The sequence below is a fragment of the Colletes latitarsis genome, chromosome 1 (genome assembly GCF_051014445.1).
Source record: "Colletes latitarsis isolate SP2378_abdomen chromosome 1, iyColLati1, whole genome shotgun sequence".
Classification (NCBI taxonomy): Eukaryota; Metazoa; Arthropoda; class Insecta; order Hymenoptera; family Colletidae; genus Colletes; species Colletes latitarsis.
In genome coordinates this window covers 51,654,230-51,676,111 of record NC_135134.1, presented here as the reverse complement: position 1 = coordinate 51,676,111, position 21,882 = coordinate 51,654,230, and the positions used below count along the sequence as shown (strand labels likewise).

Below are 21,882 nucleotides of genomic sequence, written 5' to 3'. Positions count from 1 at the left end.
GGAGGAGACGACTGACGGGGGAGCGTTATGAGAAAATCGCGGGTAGGCCGGCTGGAAAGGTGAAAAAACTAACTACCGGACTACCGATGCTCCTGCTTATAATTATTCAGCCTCGCAACAATGATTCGCCGAGCATAGTAACGGTACCTGACCAGTACGGAATCGGGCACGGACCATTTTGTTGTTTAAATGCAAATTAATGATCGTTTCGTTATCCTGGGATTATTCCGCGAGGATTGGTAAACAAATTTCGGCACGTGTCGTTTAATATTTATACGAAAGGGGAACCCGTAGCCGTTGCTCACGCGAAACCCACCATTAACGGCTCCTTTTTTCACGCGAGCTACCTGCTTTGAACGATTTCACGAGCCACGATGCGCGATTCGAATCGAAACGCGAAAGCGTCGGGGACCTCTAGCTGTCCGCTATTTAAAATAGAATCCCCGTTTAATTCTCTCTCCGTTTAGACGAACTCAATGGACGCACTCGAATATTCAGTTTTTAAATATTCGCCTCTATTATGGAAAAGAGAAGGGAGAATCGGTGTGTTATTCGAACTAAACCGCGGGATTTTTACCGCGTTTGCCGCGAAACGAAAACGCGATTAATCCAAATTTAAGACAGATTGTTTATAATCCTTCGGGGCTCGTCGTTAGATACACGTTGGAGACGTAACATTCGAATTCTTCGTACGAAACAACAAGCGCAGAGAGCTCGATTTCATGGAAATTCTGCGTTGCTCGAGCCTTGGTAAGCGTACCGGTAGTCTCATTTACATGGAGATGTCCCGAACGTCTGTGAAGCGTCTGTGTACGATCAAGGACCGTCCGTTCCTCGTTCGTCGTCGTTGGTCCTGGACTGTAACAACGACCGCGACACATCGCATTAGAGGGAAACCTGTGGCGGGAACATCTTAAGCCCCACATTGAATTAAATTGTTATATGAAACGACTGTAGAGTGACAGAGTTTACCGACCCTGACACGCGGATATTGCTATAATTAATACGGTCACACGAGAATGGTCTATTGACTCGAGAGACTCTGATTCCTGCGAGAGATTCGAAACTTTCGAGACCGCGCAGATTCCGATCGCTTCGAACATTCTTCGACACCAGACTCGAATGTCTTGATCGATCTCGAGCATCATTTTACGACTGCGTTACGACTGCCGTGTTTGTTAGCTGATCTCGGGCATGAGCTATAAGCGTACTTAAAGAAAACTTGCTATGATTATTACTCGTTAACCTCGATCTCGGGAGCAATTGATACTGTGTCCTTTTAGAAGAATCTTTCCATGTTTCACAAGCATCGCAACTAAATACAACGGTTGTATACACTGATGTTGGTGTCGTGTGATTTAAATCTATTTACGGAGCCTGTACTTGTCTCATGAATCGCTGGTTATCAATTAACGAGTTCTCGTTACCGGTCACTGAACATTAATCGTAGCTGTTTTTCACAGTCGAGCCTCTAAGAAACTGGGAGAAGCGTGTTCCGGATAGAGTTTAAACGTATCGAAGATTCGATAAAAATATTGGTAAACTGAATTTTTGAAAGGTTCGCTTTCTTACTAAAATAATGAATTATATATTACGTTCAGTTCTGTACGACCTAATATGTCGGTGTTTCCAGTCTGTTGGCCTGAAACTGTTAGCTTCTGAATCTCCGGAATCAGAGTTGCCGAGTAAGAGAAAGCGGCTCTGTGAAGGAGCAGTTTGTTCGCGCGTCAGCGGAGCATCGACCTCGAATAATCAATTGCCTCCTTTTCGCCAGATACTCGTCCTATCGGCTCGGTGGATCTAGGAGGTGGTGGAATGGCAAGGGGTTAGGCCGAGAGCATAACCGGCGGTAAGTGGGCTGCCGCGTGTACGGTGGTACTCCTTTCTTTTCGCATCGGTCAGTCGATCAGCATGACTCTGAGCGACTGGTACGCGAAACGCGAGCTACTCGTAACGGGAGTCACCAGTGATGTGGGACGAGCTCTCCTCGACAAGATCCTACGTTCGTTCCCCGACGTGAAGGTCTACGCCGTGATCAGATCCCAGAACGATTTCAACAAAGACGAAAGGATCAAGAAGATTTTCCTCTCGACGCGGTATGATCACCCAGTTTTTTCCCATCGAACTACTTTCCTATTCGTTCGCTGCCCTCGAAACGTCCTTTCGTTCTGTCGAACGTCAAAGACACGCTTCTTTCAACTATCGTGTGTTTCAGTGGAATAGATTTCGTGCGACGTAATTACCCTAGAGCCTCGATCCAGTTTGATAACGATCCGAAGCAATAAAAATGCTAATACGGCTTAGATCACGGTTATAACGCGTTCCTTAATGTTTATACTTGTCGCTTCTAGGGTGTTTATTAGCAACAAGTTGCTCTTGTTTCAAACTTTAAAAGTTTCGTGCTTTAAATCGAGTCCACGCGCGTGTACCGAAAGCTTTTCGCGAGAGTAAACAGATGTTGCGTGTAATTTGTCACAGGACGTTTCGAGAAACGTTCGAACTTGCAGAACTTTAATTCTGTTGCAGGAAAATTCGTTTCCGTTGGTGGTGTGCGCGTATGTAAATTTGAGGAGAGTTTCAGATTCCCTCAAAGGCTTGTTTATTACGTGTATAATATCGGTAGTGCCGAAACGTGGCGCGGTAAATGATTTCAAAGCGCCCGTAAGTTTCCCGTGAAACTCGTGTATTTGTCCGATTAATTATTACATTCGGTCGTGATCAAAAGAACCACATGATACTACGATACATGTTCGTTCCTATTATTTGCTCTAAACAGTCGTTAAACCGTACGATAGAAATCAGAAAACGCTTTCTAAAGTTGCTTGTGCAATAAAATTACGCATAACGAGATCGTTGGATGCAATAAATTCGTGAAACGAAAAAAAGAAAGTTTGCTGTGATTTAATACACGCGGAGATTATTTTATTTTTAATTGTGGCTCGATAACGCTGTTCTCGTTATTTACATTTTATTGAAACAGTAGTAATTGTAAGTAAATGTAATTAGTTCAATTATCATCTTGTTGTTCTGCCTCTTTTCCCCCAGAGAAACATTTAAAAGCTTCGTTTGTAAGGTTGCCTGCTCACTCTACAATAACCATATTCGTTCTATTTTCAACATAGATTTACGTACACGCGCTTGCGAAATAGAAGAAAATTAGAGTTCGAGTTACTGCGTGTGTAATGCGAATATAATCCTTTAGATAATGAGCAGGGTTATTTCTTCCCTGATGAGTTCATCTACGTTTCTCTTCCATTTCATCCTTCGTTGCAGAGAATATTGTACCGGAGTAATCAGCATTGCATATTACGTTACATATTCGTTAGACATCGCGTCTGAGTTTAATCAGCCATTCGTTAGATGGTGTGGTGTTCCATTCTAATCAAGGGTTCATTAGACGCAGCGGCGCGTGCGGATTAGCTTTTCATTAGAGATTCAGTGTTTGCGGCGGGATTCGTGTCAATTTATTTAGCCCTTTCGAATGTACGATCGAAAATGAATAAAATTATTCGCCACGCGGGAATTGAAACGAAATGTACCGGAACGAGGATAGAGATGACTCTTGATTCACCGTGCTAAATGTCAGTGGAATTGAATCGTTACGCGGTCAAGTGATCTGAAAATAAAGAGAAGCGTAAAAAATTCCATCGCGAATTAATTACATTTCCTCGGCGACGCGTGAATCTCCCTCGAGGCACGGTTTCGCGAGCGGTACTTGGCCAAATAATTACCCATTTCCTCCGTAGCGAATTATCTCCCGGATAATCGTGCTATCCAAAAGGGTAAAAAGGAAACAGGAAGTCTGTTTATCTTGCGCACAGAGTTAATACGAAATTTCTGCGAGAACGCTACTGTTTCGAACAGAAAAGGTCAAACGTTCCCATAATATACCGAAACGATAATTTAAACAATTCGTAGGTAATTTTGAATACGAAATATAAGTGGAAACTTCCGTAATACGAAACATTTTTCCTTTCTCTTCAACTTCGAGTTACCGAGATCCAACTTTCAACGAACAGCCTCGAAACAGCAGTAGCCGATTTTGAAACTTAAAAATTCGAGGACTCGCTCAACTTGTACGGTTACGATCGTTTGCCGATACAAACGAATACTTTTCGAAAAGTTTTCCAAGAACTCTGGTCGAGCAAAAGTTTCGTCGATCGTCGGTCGGTGTGGTCATTTTGCACAGGATGTATTGTTTAACCGATAATGTTACTCGAGCGACTATCTGTCGAAAGGGCATCGCGTATGTATGCGCGAAAACGTATAAATTGGATTGCCGCGTTACGTGATCGTCCACCGTAACGATCCCGGGTTTCATCGTAAGACACGCGAGGCAAAACTCACTCGACCGCGATTACGAGGGGGGTGAGTATTTTCAGCGGCGGGGAAATTTATTTTCATTAGCACGCTTTCCTCGTCGGCGTCCTTTCGGCGCGATTATAAAGCCGTCGGCGAGAAATCTTCCGTTTACAAGCTCCGCGAGAATTCGTCGACGCGCTTGAAATTTCGCGAAATTAAAATCCAACGGTTCCCGGAGAAATCTCTCTGCCGGTCTCGTCCTAACGATCGTAAGACACAACGTTATTAATGGAAAAGGTTCAATACAGAGAGACGAACGAACGTGCAATTAGACTTACGGTGGAAACTTCTAATACAAAATTCAGCGCAAACTTCTGGGATGGCCGAACAAATGCTTTCGAAAAGACCAGTATCGAATAAGAAAAAATTATACATGTATAGAATGTCACTCCATTCTGCGTCCTTTGCATTGTATTTTGTAAACATGGCGAGTAACTCTTGCGTAACAGACTGTATATGTAATAGTTAAAGCACGAACTGCAGCGAATGTATACATTTGCTAGAGAATGTACATATTTACTTGCGGTTTTGGTGAAAGCGTACACTGAAACGTATAAAGCACACTATAATTAGGAAATCTGTGAAATTACTTGTAAATGTATGTAAACGTTTCGAAATGCGTGCCAGATGCCTGTAACGAGAATAGTATACTATGTGTGCAGTTGCATAGAAATGTATTTACTTTTATATGGGCAGTACGAAACAATTTTTTGGAATTTATTCGGAATGAAAACAATAACTAAACTAATCAAGAAAATGGTATCACGGCCACGTACTTGGGTAGACTCGCTAATACGGTGCATGGACAAAATTCGGTTCCCTTATTCGAAACTCGAGTTCAAAAGTTATCCGTTTCAGAGTCGGTTGGTTACCGCGATAAACTACCGATAGAATAGCAAACTGGTTATGATATCTGTGCATAGTTGTGCAATAATAGTGCCTTGGTAGTTAGGGGCGCGGATGAGTGTCTGTGACGTTGTTAGCCACCGTCGTTACAAATGGCGTCAACGCATAGTTTGCCGCTGTTCGGCGAATCGAAGGAACAACGTATCGAATATCAAGAATTAATTAGCAAACGGCAGACGTCTAGAAATTTCGCAAATTAAATACGAGAATAGTTTAGAATATATTAGAGACTGATTTGGCGGAACCTTGCCGACGATACAGGTCTTGGTGAATTTTGAACGTTCCTATCGAAGCGATACGAGTCGAGATCGCCGCGTATGTAATTCGCAGCGTTCACGAATTTGATACTCGAGTTGAAGCTGGCCGCGGTCCAATTCGACCAACAACGAAATCTTCTATTCGTCTGCTACAGATTCGAGAGGCTGAGGCAGGAGCAGCCAACTGCGATTTCTCGCGTGAGGGCGTTGGAGGGTAATTTGATATACAATGGACTGGGCATGAGCAAGGAGGACAAGGAACTGTTGCTGAACGTCAGCGTGGTGTTTCACGCGGGCGGTCCGCACGACGCGGTGTTCGAGTTTTGCCAGACGCTGCCTCGTCTGGAGGCAGTGGCCGCCGTTTCGAGCATCTTCCGGCACAAGGGTCAAATCTCCGAGACGTTGCAGAACGAACGCGTGCCCGATATACCGTTGGCTTTGGTACGAGTGCCGTTGATCGGGCCACCGTATCGCGAACCCATGCCCGGCTTCGTCGACGTTTTGAAAGGATCGACAGCTTTCATGGTAGGGTCGGGCATCGCCCTGGGAAAGTCTGAGTTTCCAGCGGAAATCATACCAATCGACCTGACGGTCAACACCCTCATCGCCGTTGCTTGGGAACGAGGCATCGGGTAAGCACGCCTACACACATTCTTCTCCAGTCTGTGATCGAACCTTCTCTGTCCCTTGCCACGCGCGTTTATACCTTTCAGGTAAGTAAACGTATATGATTCATAAAAAAAAATGGACACGTCCTAACTACGAGCCTAACGCTAGGTTGATTACAAAGGCAATCGGGCAATCTAAAGTGTTTAAGAATTTAACGCGAAACGATTAAAGAGTCGCGCGTACATTGCGAGTCTTGGCATGCATAGGCATTACGTTTTCCGCTGGTAAAAGCATAAAGCTTTGCAATTAAAGTTTACGTTGAACGAACGCGGTTTCGTTTCACGAGAGCATTCGAATCTCTTTTGAGCGGACCGGCTAAGGGTAGCAATTCGAGCGCGCAACGTTTGGGGCATCGAGGAGCAGCGGTGGGAAGTCGCATTAAGGCGGTTTACCGGTTCAAATAGCCTCGAATATCGTTCTACGAGGTATTACGCATGAAAACTGATGCCATTCTGCAGATTATGTGGTAACAGAGGAAGATAAAGCGTGTTTATAGTTATGCCTTCGACCCTTTACGAGAAAGCTTGAATTTCGTCCACCCATTTAGATTACGTCTTACAAAATACCAGCGATTTTTACTTCGAAAATGCGAATGATTGTCCAAGAGATAAGAGATTCGAAACGATTAAAAATGTGTAAAAGGGTACCCTAGAACGCGGTTATTGACAAAAGGGTCGAAGGAGGTCCGCGCGTAATTACTTAGAATTACTCGTCGGTCCGTTGTACGATGATCCAGAAAAGAAATCCAGCCGTGGCAGAGGCTGTTCCCGCGAAAAAAAGGAAATGCAAATTGTTTCGTTCGTGCGGCAGAGCATTTGAAATGTATGACCTGTTTTATACCTGGGTAAAACGGAAGCCGACAATAATATGGCGGTAATAATGAAAGAACGAATCGTTGTTCCGCTGCTTTGCGTCAGCGACAGGTCCGTTTTTCAAAGGACCACTGTGGCAGGAGGTAGAATATAACGGCCGCAGTTTAATCCTCCGCATCGGAATGGAGTTTTAAATTCGTCACGTTTTCCGCACTCTAGGGGCGTTCGTGTTGGAAAGCATACCCTTTAAGCGGCCGGGACTTTTATTTACGTCAACGATGAAACGATCGAACGATACGCACGACATGCTTTATCGAATTCCCAGTAATACCTTCGCGTTTCTGCCTATTCTTCCGCGGTGAAATTTACACCCCCTAATTTGCAAAAATTTTAATAACAAGGTCCAACGAGTTTCAACGCAATTCCAATTTTACAGACTCATGGTCCTCCTTCTGTCGTAGGAAAAACGTACAGAGAACGATGGTGTATAACGCAGCACCGATCGGATGCACGTGGAACGACCTGGTTAAGAAAGGAGCGCGAGGCAACCGACATTTTACATACCCGACTTTTGGATTTCGTGGAATGACGTCCATAGCAGCCTTGTATTGGGTTCTGGTGCTTACTTTCGAATGGTTGCCATCCGCATTCTGCGACACGGTTCTCGGTCTATTCGGAGCGAAGAAAAGGTATAACGAACTAGAGATCTAAGATATTCGTGTCGCCAACAACCTTAGAAATTGTAAAGTTCAACGATCGACACCGATTTCGGGGAACGATGCAAATTTTAAGGTGCCTCGATACCATCGCGACGACCGATTCTAATTCGCGGTTCTCCAGCCAATTTTCGAAGCTCCGCGAGGCTATCCGAAAGCAATTCTCGGTGAAAGAATTCGCGTGGGCGGGAGAGCCGAGTTATCCGAGGCGAGCCAGCGTTGGGAGGGGCAAATCCGCGGGCCAAGTTCCCGGAAAGAACCATCGAAGAAGATTTTCAGAAAAGTTTGATCACAGTGTTCGCGGAGGCGCATAGGATGCACTTCGCGGAAGCCGACGCGACGGTGGAAACGGGCCGCGGCACACTTGGCAAATGCGATGCAATCGTAAAAAAGTAAAAGTTATCTCAAACTACGATTTAGCCGAATACCAAAGTAAACACGCTTCCCGCGGCACTCGACCAGACAGACGGAGAGAGGAAAAGAACGCCGAAGGCCGAGGAGATGAGAAGCAAAACGACCAACAGCCGAAAAGAAACTCGTTTTTCCCGCGGGAGACTCGCGGATTCGTTTTCCTATTGCTTTTAAAAATCGCAACTTTTGTTCAGCGACGAGGAAACTTCCCAAAAAATCTTGACGACTTCCTCTCATTGAAATACGTTTCACCGGCGTTCCGCGCGCGATTATAACTTTTCCCCTCGCGCGATTCTTGGAGCAGCCGGCGGTTCGCGCATAAACTACAGACCATTTTTACCAGGACCGTCCATTTCGTCTCTTACGTTGCACGCTTTTCCTATTTCCCTTGAAATTATTTAATGGCGGAGCGCTAAAAGTTCATAAAGAACGAGTTACTCGCGTAATGCAGATTTTGTTTGAGAATCTACGACGTATCCGGTATCGCACTTTGGGTCTCTTCCCTCAGAGAGTTACTAAATGAAAAATAGACGAAAAGAAAGACCTACGAGACGATCAAGTACTCTTGGTGTTATAAAGAATCGTTCAAATTCCCTTCCTCTGCGATTCAGAAAGGTGAAAAGGCTGCTTGTGTTGTTCACATTACTTATGTAGGAATCGTAGTTCCAAACGGAAACACAGAGCGCGAAGAATTCAACGACAGATATTTTTCCATTAGTTTGTTCAACTTTCGCTCTATCGTCTGATGCAGTACGTTAACGTTCGTGCTCTCGATGGAGCAATCGCAGTGTTATATTAGTATTTTAACAGGATACGTGCGGAGTTTTAAACAAATATTTCCTAGCAAATTCAGTTTCGTATTCCTTCGGAAAATTGTAAATCCGTTGAAGTTCACCGAGGTTGCGCACACAACTTCCTCGCCTTTCCTAGTTGGAAAAGTCAAACGTCACTCGATAACTTACGCAATTACGCTCCGCGCTCGAGAAGGAATATTTAATACGTCGCATCGTATCGATCTACACACTTGTTTGCGTACGTGTTGTTTATAACATGCAAAACCATTTACGCGTCAACGCGAAAAAGTTACCGTATCACGATGTATATTATAAAACGAACGTTGTTATTTCCCCGTGCATTACCGATTTTTTCGTCCAGATCTAATAACTTTCGATACCGGTTTACCGTGTACCGTAACGATAATGTCAACGAGAGATCTTTTCTTCTATTTTATGAAATTAAAAGAGAATAATAGAAAATACGAAGGGAAAGTCTCCAGAGAAACGCGAGAGTCGCGCTAACGAAGGCTAAAAGATTAAATTCCAAACGATCGCAACTCAATGACCGCAATTTCCCTGCACTTTCGAGCGACGTCTCGTTTCACCTGTCGAGAGTTAACGTCTCGTAGCCACGGTGGACGTTCGCGGGATAAATTAAAAGCAAAAGGGGTAGGGGGTGAAATAATTTCCACGTAATACGGAATCGATGGGGAGAAAGAATCGACCGGGGAAAAGCGCGCTCGAAAGAAATAGATGCGAATCGAAAAGTTGGGAGTAACAGAAGCTCCGAGCAAGTGAGGCATTAGGGCTGCGAACGGCCGAGTGGAGGAGAGACTGAGTCGTGGTGGTAAAAACCTTTGCTTCTCCGCAGGCTTCTACGAGAGCACGAGAGAGTTCGTAATGCACTTCGATCCCTCGAGTCAATTTCATCGAGGCCGTGGTCAGCAGAGAGGAATCGTGTGCACCTGCTCCAACGACGTCTCTCCCCAGAAGACCAAGATGCATTTCCGGTTACCGCGGAAATCGACATTGAGAGTTACGTTCTCTGCACGGCCGCTGCCACCAAGAAGCATTGCATCGACGAAACCAACGTCAAACTCGTAAGAATCTTTCGACAGCTTTTCTTCTTCGTCATCGCGGCTGCCTTTCTCTACGTTTACTACTCCTATAGGCATCACGCACCCGTTAAACAACACGGACTCTAACTCGGTATCGTTTATTCGTACCTTTACACGTTAAGACTCGTGAACTATGAACTTATCGTCCTGCAAAATAATATACAGTACGTATTCGCGAATATAGAAATGCACTTCTTCGACCTTGGATCTTTGTACGCGTTTGACAACGCTCAATTAGAAGATAAGAAGAGAAAAATATTGTAATTAGACAGATAAAATTGCCTTCCGTATCTCCATTGTTGGGTTTCAAAACTCGTATATGTTCCTGAATATTATTAGACTGTGTATATATTTTGCTTCGTACGATTCGTACCATATTTTTTTATTGTTCGAATGAGTTTGTGTGTATGCGTGAAAGAGGATTTTTGTAAGTCTAGTAATATAAAGAAACGCAAATAATAGTTATAGATAAATCCACAAAACTAAGATTGTTTAACACCTATCTGACAATCGTCGAATTATTCTATTGAAATATAAAGTAATTTCTCGATAAAGTTCCGTTTGTTTTTTTTCTTTTCTTTAAAGAAGACATTGTTTACAAACGGAAGTCCGATTACTTTTCCTTTCCTCGTTTTAATTCAAACCCTACTGCAAACGTAAACGTACAATAACACTAGGATCTAACGAGTTAATTTGAATGCTGCTCTTGCCGAGCACAGTCAACAGTATTGCTCAAACTGCTGGTCGAATAATTGGAGGAAAAGTTCGCATACGGGGAGATAGGAGGAAGTCGTTCCATTTTCTCTCTTTCTATTTCTCCTTTCCTCTATCAATTATACATTTTAAAAAGAAGATTCAAACGCGCTGCTTTAATTCGTTCCGGTTGACCAATACGTCGATCTACCATTCGAGCAAGAAGAATAATCAAGAATGGAAATGTAGAACAAGATATTATCTCGAGAGAAACTACAATTACTGGAATTTCAGGATGGAAATTAGGCGAATCCGAAAATACCCGGTAGCCGATTTGACAATCGATGACAAAAGGTCGTACGGTAATGTATAAATATGACTGCAGTCGAGCGGAGTGCATGGCAAATATTCGTGAGAATCGTGCAATCCGCCTATACACGAGAGAATGCTATTCTGGTGAAAGTTTGTCGGAGTACATCCACTTGCCTTCGCACAGAACCAAGGAACACATATCTCTCGCGTGTTTCTTCTTACGTAACGCGTCGCATCGAGCTGCGTTTATCGAACCCGGCGATCCGATCCGTCTACAAAAATGCCAAACGAACTGTCATGGCTTGGCAAATGAGTTTCGAACGCTCTCGATGGAAATATCGATGACTTTGCGACGCCCGGAAAAGCCTGCCTCGCGAACTTTCGCCTTTGACAGCATTTACCTTTTTCATGCCGCTGCTACGAAAGTTCCAGCGTCGCGATATGGAACAGAAAGTACTTCTTCCGTCTCGATTATTATTAAACGCCAGAAATAGAATTCTTCTAAAAACCGTTTCGACGATTGAAACCGTAATTCTCGTGAAATAATCGAGGTATTTTATTCGAGTCTCTAATTGTCACGTTTTACATTATATAAACTGTGAAAAAGGTTCGCTCTCCCGGAGTCTCGATACGATCGGATACTGTATAATCGTGCAACGGTACATATTAATCATACAAGATGGCAGTTCTTAATATTCCCATCAACGTAAGGAAGAAGCAATAACCCCGGATGGTTCCGCGCGCCCCTTTTCCCAACAGAAACTTGGTTTGCGTGACTGCATATAGCGGAAGGCGCGGCAGTGAGTTATGCTTTTAAAATCCTGTTACCAGTTGCGAGCGCGAAATTTAACAAAGAAACTTACAGATTAGTTCCACGAGATATAATTGGACGTGGTGGCAGGAACTGTGGCTCTGTAATAATAATTGGGGGACGTCTGTTCCACGGAACGAACTTTGGCGAGCCGGGGCTGGCTGCGTAACAGAGGAACGGAGAACAGCGCGGGACAAAGAGAAGGAGACCAAGATACCGAGAGGAATAAAGAAAACGAGGGGTAGAGAATGACGAGGAAGACGGATGATCAAAAGGTACGAAAAGCTTGAAAGAGAGAAACGACGGAATGAAAGGGACGCGGGTGAAAGTACGTATTCAATTTCATTGCAACTGGAATGAATAAGATGTATATATATTTACGTATACGAATTGCCTCTCCGGAAAAGTGGCTTACGCTGGCTCGCTTGCCACGACAAAATCCCACGTTTCAGCAAAGGAACATCAAAGCAGCCCCGGCAAATCCATTCAACGCGCTTTATTTCCATAGAAATATTTTAGCGAGCGTAGCGAGGGTTAAGTGCGTCCGTTTTCTCGAATCATGAGCACCCTGTCGATCAACTCGCCCCGCGTTTCCCGGATCGACACGCCGCTTATTCAATTTCTCTCTCACGGGCTTTTGCGTAGGAATAACGCGCGCGGACACGGTGATTCGATGAAAAACGATTTTTACTCCCGCGCGCGCAGCCTTATCTTCGACCCCGTGACTTTCGATCGCTCGCCCGTCCCCGTTTGCCGGATCGAGGGTAAAAATTATCATAACTCGACATCTTTACGGAGGGAGTCTCTCCTTTAAAAGTGTCTCTCGATTCGAGATATTCGCCCCAAAGCGAACCTCGATACGAGTCACCGTCCCGCGGACCGCTGCCTGGCGAATTTTCCCAGGCTTTTATTCGTTTCTGAAGATTCAATACTTTGCCGTGTTACCATTTTTATGCCATACCTCGGGCGACCTTCGAGATTAAGGCCGTCCTAACACCTAAGCGACGCGACGGTGACACTATCGAAAAATTGAATCCGTCGCTGGATGCGGTGCGAATACAACGTCGAATGTTTGATGCATATGCATACGGACGATCCTCGATCGATCATTTTTCCGATCGAGTGACCGCACGACGGGCCAGAATCGAACGTTGGCTGACCAGAAAAGTTAACAGCCGAAAATGACTGTTACGCCAAGACCAAATAAAAGTTTTGACGTTGATTTAACAGATACGCGAAATTCGATTGTTTGAAAATTCAAACATTAAAGGAACATCGAGCAGTAGTTTGATGGATTCTTTTAACGGTATTCAAACAGTCGAGAGTACCGCCAGTTTCGAAGTTCGAAACCTTCGATCAACCGGAGTTAGCCCAATCGATTCCAAGATGTTCTTGAAAAATAGCGGACGAAGGCACCGATGCGAAAAAACTAACGAGAATTTTTACGTTCCACCCGTAAATTTGCACGAGCCTTCCGCGAGTTTGCAGATACACCCAAGTAAGTCTGAAAAAACAGACGTTACCGTGTCATTTTCTCAAATTTACTGCCAACTTTATTAGAAAAGACAAGTCATAAAACGAGTCGAGGAAACATTTTCCTGAGTTTATTTTAGAAATGTCTTTAATTAACGCGGTAAAGGGTACACGATGTAACGTAAAATATGGCCCAACAAAATTGCAAAGGCGATTTTAACACCGGCACGACATAATTAATGCTTTCGAGCACGGTTTGATGCCGTAACGCGCTGTACGCAACAAAGAAACTCGTGCCTATAAAGAAGCATAATAAAAAACGTTGACTCTATAGAACGTTGAAAATGTTTCGAGCCGAGTCTGTTGGTTGATAAATAACCTTACTTTTTTAAAATAATTTCAAACATCGTTTAAACGATTTCCATTAATACTTGGAGCTACGTTTGGCGCGATAAAGTGGAAATAATTAGATGATTAATGAACTCGGCACCGATTTCATTTTCCCCAAAATTGATACGTAACTCTGGTAATACAAATTTCGCCATCAAACGATTTTCGCGTAAATTGCAACGTTAAAATGTTCGATTAATTTGCAACAAATACATACGTATATACGTATAAACGTGCAATATTAATCGTATACCGTATCCTATAGCCTTTGCGATATAACGAGCTCGTAAATTCCTTCCGATATTAAAATAGACATCGTCTGTCGAAAGAAACTAAGTGACGTAAACAGATGGAGATAAGAACTCGAGCCTACAGAAAGAAATCTTTCATCCGGTGTCAATGTATCTATTTACTATATGGTACGTGAAATCCATGTTTCGATGTCCGAAGGAATTTACGACCTCTGTATATCGTGAAGGCTATAGTTCTTTTACTGTGAGAGGAATATGTCTAGAAGAGGCACCGGACAGTACCGTTATCCCAGGACTTTAAAAGATACAATGGAGACCAAAAGGAGATTTACTAAGAGTCGACGGGAACCGAAGAATAAGAACTCGGCCTTTTTGTCGTCGTTTCGCCGACAAGGCTTTTCCATTGGTTGCCTGGTTTCGGTATCTCCGGGAGAACGCAACGCGCTTTGCACACGCCGGATCTAATTGAACGAAGAAGAAGCTACTTGTCTCTATTGTTCGCGATCTTCGTTCCGCGCGATCCCACGACACTGCACGCCACTTTGTTTCCTCTTCCGCTGTTTCTACAATCCCGTGCCCGTAGAAACAGAATCGTCACTGACACGATTAATCTACCAATTACAATGGAACAACCAGCCAATTCTGTGTGGCGTCGTGTTTGGTAATCGTTTCCCCGTAGTTCGCAAGAAAATGGATCCGAAACGAATCGAGGGAACAATCGCGTCGACCATAATTCACCGAGTATTCGGGGAGCGTCTCGTAATGCACGGTACAGCCCGAAAGGAAAGGGATCTTCTCGGAAAAATAAGTTGAAATTTCGGAGTGGAGATTTTTTGGTACGAGCTTCTATTTCCCAGAAAATCGATTCTACTCCGAGTCCTGATACAAATATCTAAATACATTTTCTCCAAGTTCTTTCAACAAGTCTGTTGATTTTGACTTTAATCGCTACTAAATCTCCCGTTTCCCGAGATCTCGGGGACAGAAACAAAAACAACGGTATCCGATAGTGAGACTTCGCCGCGAGTTTCCTTGACAACATACTCCAAGGATCCGCGTAATCTTGCCGATCTGCCGGATTAATAGCGGACAAGATCTTATCGAAACGAACGATCGCAACGAGCTTGTCAACTTCAAAGGCCCTGTTAATGTTTTCACCATGGAACTACCTTCTCTCGGTTTCGCCCCTTTCGTGAAATCGTTTCCGAGATTCCCGATACCTTTGGCGACTCGAGACTCCCGGATGGAGAGTTTCGCGTTTCCGTTTAATTAAGATCCGCAAACTGTGAAACATGCTAGAAAGAGAATAGAGACTGCTACTTGGAACGTATGGCACATGGAGGTTAACAATTGCAAGAGAACGAGTTAATAAGTACTTCCGTATCTTAAATCTTCGGATGAAACAAAGTTATTTTAACGTAAAGTAAATATTTTCTGAAGCGTACCATGGTAATATTGCGTGAAAAATTTTATTACACGCCACTTTTCGCGTAAGCTTCTCCGCGTTCTCTGTATAACAACGAGGGAAACGAAGATGGACGTAATGAAGAAATGCAGCTGCAAAGGAGGATGGGGCAAGAAAATGGAGCATGATCCCCCATGTAGAAGCAAAAGAAGACAAAGCGGATAAAAAGCTCCTATGAATACGAATGGAAGAACTGCTACGGAAAAAGCAATGCGTTTGCAACCGCACGCCTTCGCCTAAGGGTTATGTTGTCAATCGGGACGCGCATACATGGATAGTTTCGCTGGAACAGGGTTTCCCAACTTAGGACACAAGTTTTGAAAAACTTTAACTTCTGAAAAATTCAATTTACCGTCGCGATTTGCCGCCTTCCATGATCTTGAAACTCGAATCACGAGAAGCGACAAGTTCTGAATAAATAAAACGTTGCGGACAAACGAAATAGTACCGGATACGAAAGTTTCCACGTTTAGACTAAACTAGAATTTGTTTCTACGTCGATTATTCGTCCGAGACCTTAGTTGTCCATCAATTTGCATAATTCGCGTGCTAGAAAATAATAATCTCGAATCTAAAGGCTGAAAGTCGTTCTTGCTCGGAGAGAAATCTTTGGAAAAAGTTTCCCGATGGCTGATATCGTCCGACAGGTTGAACGAATTTTCAAGGAGCAAATTTCCGTTTGAGACAGCTTGGGAAACGCTGTCATTGAAAGAGTTGGTACTCGTCGCGCGGGAAAAGCGAATAGACACGGTCCCGGCGAAGGCACGCGAGCGTGTATGCAAAGGTAAACCGCGAGAGGGTTGAGTCGTATGAAAGAGTAATGCAGCCACTGCTCTCGACCGAAGGAGGGAAAATGGGGGCGGAGGACGGGTAGGGTGACTGAAGAGGGGAAGAGAGGGTGGCGCATAAGTTATAGTTGGCATTGTGCAAGACCCTCGGGCAAAGTTGCGCGAATCCGAAGAGGGTGCAGGCTGCAGACTCCTCCAGCAGCTAAGCAGCTTTTCCCATTCCCGAGCGAGCCGCGTGCGAGCCACGGACGCGTCAGTTAATCTACACCCTCGCCGCGTTAAGCTAAGCTTTTTTACCGCTCTCTTTTTCTCTTTCGCTATCCGGACGACGACTGTCGACGAGAACACCGCTAGCACTCGATCTCTTTCCCTCTCTACGCCGAGTCGCTCGGAAACCGCTATACCTTAATTGAAAATCCTCCTTTACGTGTCTGGGCTCGATGGCCAAGTCGGAGTTTCGCTCCTCGTGCCTTTTGCCTCTTGAATTTCTGCCAGAGCGATAGCGTTAGTGTATCGCGTCAATTATCTCACGGTGTGTGTTTTTTTTTCTCCGCCGCGGAAAGTAAATCCCGTTCGTAAGAGTGACTCGAATCCGCGACCATGGTATCGTCGCACGCGCGAAGGGACGAGTGATATATAAAATTAATAATCGTGGGTAAAAGCTATTCGCTCGTCGGGGAAATAACATCTATCCGTCGAAAGATATATGGTGAAATTACGGGCTCGGAATTGCCAGGTGTTCGGAAACTTATGGACGCGGAGGTGTACGAAACGTTATTTTCCGTGCACAGAATATTGGAAAACTTAAAGTCACGTGCGATCCGTTCGATAAAAGTATTTGCATTTAATGTAAATGATTTCGGCACCGAGAAATCTGGAGTAATAATTCGCTCGGTTGGCCAAACTCTCTCACGCAGTGGCTTCGAATTCTGGTATGCTCAGCGTTAGGCAGACGATCGTGGGCGAATAAACAGAACTCGACTTTGGTAGAACTTACGAAGTAGCGGTAGGTATGCTGCTCAGATTTCGAATAATCCAAGGTTCAGGGACGACGATCTCTTAGACACCAAAGCGTACTAGCAACGTTTGCTGCATAATTAATACGAGTGTATAAACTTTGATTCCGCGATGTAATTAACGGTTCTCGTTGCAAATACTTTCAGCGTAACGTTACTCGGGAAACGATCTTCCAACCGTAAACACCGTTGAAACTTCCACAAACGATACGAAATACGTAATTTTAAGCAACGAAATCGAACTGCTCGTTCCAATAAAAATATGTCAATTTTCAAAGAGAAAGCGTAACGTACTTGAAACACAAATTATAGAAAGCAGTCCGGAAAAAGCACTTAGCTTTAACAAATCGAAGAGAAATTTGGTTTCGCTGTGAATCTATTCCAATAATGAAACTAAATGGCAGGTGACTGCAACGGTGACAATTGGAAACGACTAAAAATCGGATGTGTAATGAATGAAAGTCCAATTTTAGAACGTCAATTAACTCTGAACAATTATTTCAAAAATAATTCTCGTTGCAAAAGTGCAACAAATATTGAATGAAGAATGTTTGACCGAAATTACATCAATTAAAAACGATTGAACGTAATATGAAATTTTGCATTTACTCTGTAAAAGGAATCAAGCAGGTTTTAATAACGTCCAATTCCAAAATATCAATTACATTCCGAATAATTAATTAAAACGTTCGAAAAGCATATAATTTGAAGAATTTCTCACTCGACTAAGAATTATTGAATACGAGAAACGAGTTATATTATTTATCTAATACGAGTGGTAAGTATTTATCTTATATTTATAAAGTGTGCTATATTTTCGTTCAGTCTTGTTTCGCAAGTGGTTGGAAAATATAATCTCGCACAAAGTACGAGTACTCGAGCTAGCATAACGTATTCCTCGAACCATGATTGATCGATCCACTACCTGTTCCTCTCTTCGCGCAAACGAAAGCAACTCGAATGGACAAATGTTATCTTTGGGATCTCGTTTAAATTCAGTTTTCAGAATTAAACCGTCCAGTTGAACGTTTGAGAACACGAAGACTTTGAAAAAGGATACCCAAAAATTATACGGAAGTAGCCGAACCATCGACTTAATTAACTTTTCCAACGATGGAACAATTTACTTTCAATGAAATTGCAAACGTCGATTGCTCGACAACTTCATCGACTTTTACTAATAAATAATTATAATAAAGAATAAATAATTCGCGCTTGCATACCGTTGCGCAACTTTCTCCGTTATTCGTAGATGGAAAACGAGCATAAACGGAGAATCTCCTTGCCACGTCCACGATAATCGAGGAACGAAACAAAGACGAGAGCACGATAGTGTCGCGTTTCCAACGATAAGTATGCATCTGAGAGGGTCTAATGGCTGTCGGGGGTGCTAGTATCGCAAAGATAATTGCACCGAATAATTCGGGAAAACGAAAACGTCCGATTATTCGTATACGGAGTCGTTTGATAGAAATTAATTTATCTGTAACTTGTGAACGGGGTCAGAAAGGGAGCGCACGGAATAACCGCATTACGGAGGAAGTTTCTCTGCTCGCGGCGTACACCGGGAAACTTCGTACATGCGGCGGACATCGTGGAATCACGAGTTACACCCGGTAATTACGAGCACCGCGAGCCGAATAATTATTATTATTGTCTGCCGCATTATCCTTACGGGTCGTCGAGAGGCTGGAGAACGTTGCGTCACTTCTAACACCCCTTGTTCCGTATAACTGCAAGCTGCTTTGCTAAACGCGACGTCCTCCTCTTAGTTGACGAAAAACCTACGGTCTCTGACTAAAAGACAAGTTCGTTACCTTTTACCCTACTATTCGTTAGAAACAACCGTGACGAGAAGACGTCTTTTCCGTGAGAAGAAGAATACTTTTCCGGACTCCAGGTGTAACGAACGCCTAGCGAGATTGCGGAACGCGTGTTCGTGGAAGACGTTCGATGGTACATTATTCGAAAAACGAACAAGAACCGCCATCTTTTCCCAGCAGAATAATATTAATTTGAGTGTTTAAAATGCGACTAAATGTTCTCGACAGGAAGGACGATGGAAGAACGGAAAAGGGGACAGCCGTGTTAATTCGGTCGAAAGTAGAAAAGTCGAAGAACAAGAAGGAGGGGGTATCTGCGTTAATTCAGCAGAAGGAAGAGTTAGGGGAGGCGCGAAAGTAGGCTCGAATTTCTATATGTGTTTGCCCAGCTTCGCGGGAGCGTCTCGTTACGCGAAACAGCGCCTGGCTTCGCGCTTTTCGCGCTTATGTACACACTTACAAGCCAGTGTTTATGTATCATTTATGCGGCGCACCAGCCGTGGAAAAGCCGTCTTTTCGCGTAGGCGAGAACACGGTCCCCGGCGACGCGACGAGTGCGCGTGTCCCCTTCTGATAACGTTTGAATTATCAACTAACCCTGCCTCGTCACAACCATCTCGAAAACCACCCCTGAAATCGACGCCCTCGAGTTCGCATTCAAATTCCATTCCAGACCCGAGAACAGACACTCGTCTCTGTCTTTTCAATAGTTAAACGCGACTTGGAAACCATATTGGTCCGAAGATCGAAAACGACTATTCCAAAAACTATCTTTAAAAAGTTGCTGCTACCTCTGACTAAAGAAAAGATTGAAATTATTCGGTGGGATCGAAATGGTTACCGCGCTACGCAAAAATGGGGGTTTTCCGTTTACCTATTATCCCGTCGAGTAATTGGCTGTCCGCGTGCCGCGCATTCTTCGATTACACGGAAATCGATATGTCACGCGTAGAGAATCCAGGCTGAATAAAATGTTACTCGCTCGAGAACGAATTATGAATGGCGAACGCTTCACAACGCTGGAGGAAATTGAACTGCGCAGATTACTCTAAAAGCCATCGATTCGATTGTTTCGTACCTTTACAATCTGTTTTTTTTTTTTTACTAAAAAACATTTTGCCTCGCACCTCCGTTTAATCGTTTGCCGTCTGTCGATACTTTAACCAATTACTATGAATTCTGAATATCGAATAGTAAAATGAATAGTAATTTCACCCGTTTACAATTAATTTTACTTAAAATGTATGAAACGCGAATGCCTGAGACGATGTTTCAGCAGTACAAAGTTATGTTATGGAGTGTGAAACGGTTTCGCCGCTTCGATCAGAGAACTTCCACGCCTCGTATCCTCTCGTCGGTACTCCTTTCGCGCAGAAATCCTGCGACGGAGGTGCAAGGATGGCAGGTTTTCATGAGATGCAAGTTCCAATACATTTGGCAACTTGAGGATTTTCCCCACCTCGTGCTCGAACTTCTGCTTGGTGGTTTGTTACGGCTGCGAAGAGACCGTCGAGATACCTGCTTCTTTCATTCCTCCATTTTTATGCCTTATTGTTAGATTTACAAAAAGGAAATTCCTATTTACGATCACTAGTATTAGAACGCGCCTGTTATATTCGTACCAAATTACATATTTATTAGTCAAAATGTTCGCCTTTGTTCGACTTTCAAATTATGTGTAAAATTGATTGAAGTGGTTCTTTTACTATTGCATACGTAACGCGCATATGCATTTATAATTTCGATTAGAATTATTTTACAAGGTATCGCGATTCGTGCATGTCTCTCATAAAATGAGATTCACGCGGTACGTTGCATTATGCAGCGAAACTTTCCAGGCTCCAGGTGGATAGTTACAGTCGTCGTGTTATCTTTATGTTCTATCTTCCAGGATATATTTCCTACAAGATGTCTTTGTACCTTATAAATTGTTACCTTCTCCCTAGACATCGAGCGTACAATTTCACCTACTCGCAAATGCGTTCCTATTATTATGCTAATTAATCCTACGCTGTGTCTGAATCTAACTTCTATCTATTCCTTATCTCTCATGATCCATTGTTCCTCTTACTTTATACGTATTTCTCTTTATTCAACACTAATACCTCGTAAACGGTCACAGCCTTTACACACCTGGGATTGTAATAACAAGAGATTTTAATTAATACTCTCTCCACGAATTTTACAATCGCCCGTTTCGGTAATTGCGTGTAACAGAAATTATTTATTTAATCGATTCTGTTCTCTTCTAATCCAAGATACATACCAATAGTTCAACAGTACTCGCTTAATCTGAACTATTTGCTTTAATTAACCGATTAATCGGATCGATTTGATTCGATATCGCTACGCATATTTGCTCGAAATTTCACTATCCACGCCTGAAATTCCTGTACGTACATTCAGCCTTATCGTTGAAACACTATTTGTAGTTATAGATTATCTATACTAATAGCGAGACGAAGAATTCAAGTGCGAATTAAGACAAAATTTAACGAAGGAAACCCAGCAAACCGATTTAATTGAAAATACGGAACGTTGCGAACTCGTCCGAAATGCAATATTACGATAAAGGAAAACAGAAAGGTACGTGACCGTTAACAGATCCAGTCTCAAAATGCAAATTCAAACGGAGGGCGTCCTTCGTTACCGTTAATCTGTCGAGGAGAAACGTATAACGGAACGTGGCGTTCTCGTTAAAATGCGCTCAATCCGTAGTCAGGTTGGCAGGTAGCGAGGTGGGCGAAATTAATTTCCGCTCAGAGATGAAACAGGCGCCGTCGTTTAATTCGCACCTTAGTATCAATGCCGCTATTAACGCTTCATCGGACCT

General features: G+C 43.4%; 1 protein-coding gene across 1 annotated transcript; it reads left to right on the top strand.

Annotated features, from left to right (window-relative positions):
- The first annotated feature begins 1,873 nt into the window (after positions 1-1,873).
- On the top strand, positions 1,874-10,581 carry LOC143342457 (fatty acyl-CoA reductase 1). The gene is made up of 4 exons (XM_076766375.1): positions 1,874-2,096; positions 5,681-6,157; positions 7,468-7,695; positions 9,781-10,581. Exons 1-4 carry the CDS (start codon positions 1,912-1,914, stop codon positions 10,112-10,114), a joined length of 1,224 nt encoding a protein of 407 aa, XP_076622490.1. The 5' UTR covers positions 1,874-1,911; the 3' UTR covers positions 10,115-10,581.
- Positions 10,582-21,882: the final 11,301 nt, after the last annotated feature.

Excerpts from the sequence above, each read along its gene's own strand:
- LOC143342457 (XM_076766375.1), top strand. The coding sequence starts at position 1,912 with ATGACTCTGAGCGACTGGTACGCGAAACGCGAGCTACTCGTAACGGGA. Across the intron at positions 6,158-7,467 it reads GCTTGGGAACGAGGCATCGG|GAAAAACGTACAGAGAACGA; the intron begins GTAAGCACGCCT and ends CTTCTGTCGTAG. Across the intron at positions 7,696-9,780 it reads CTATTCGGAGCGAAGAAAAG|GCTTCTACGAGAGCACGAGA; the intron begins GTATAACGAACT and ends GCTTCTCCGCAG.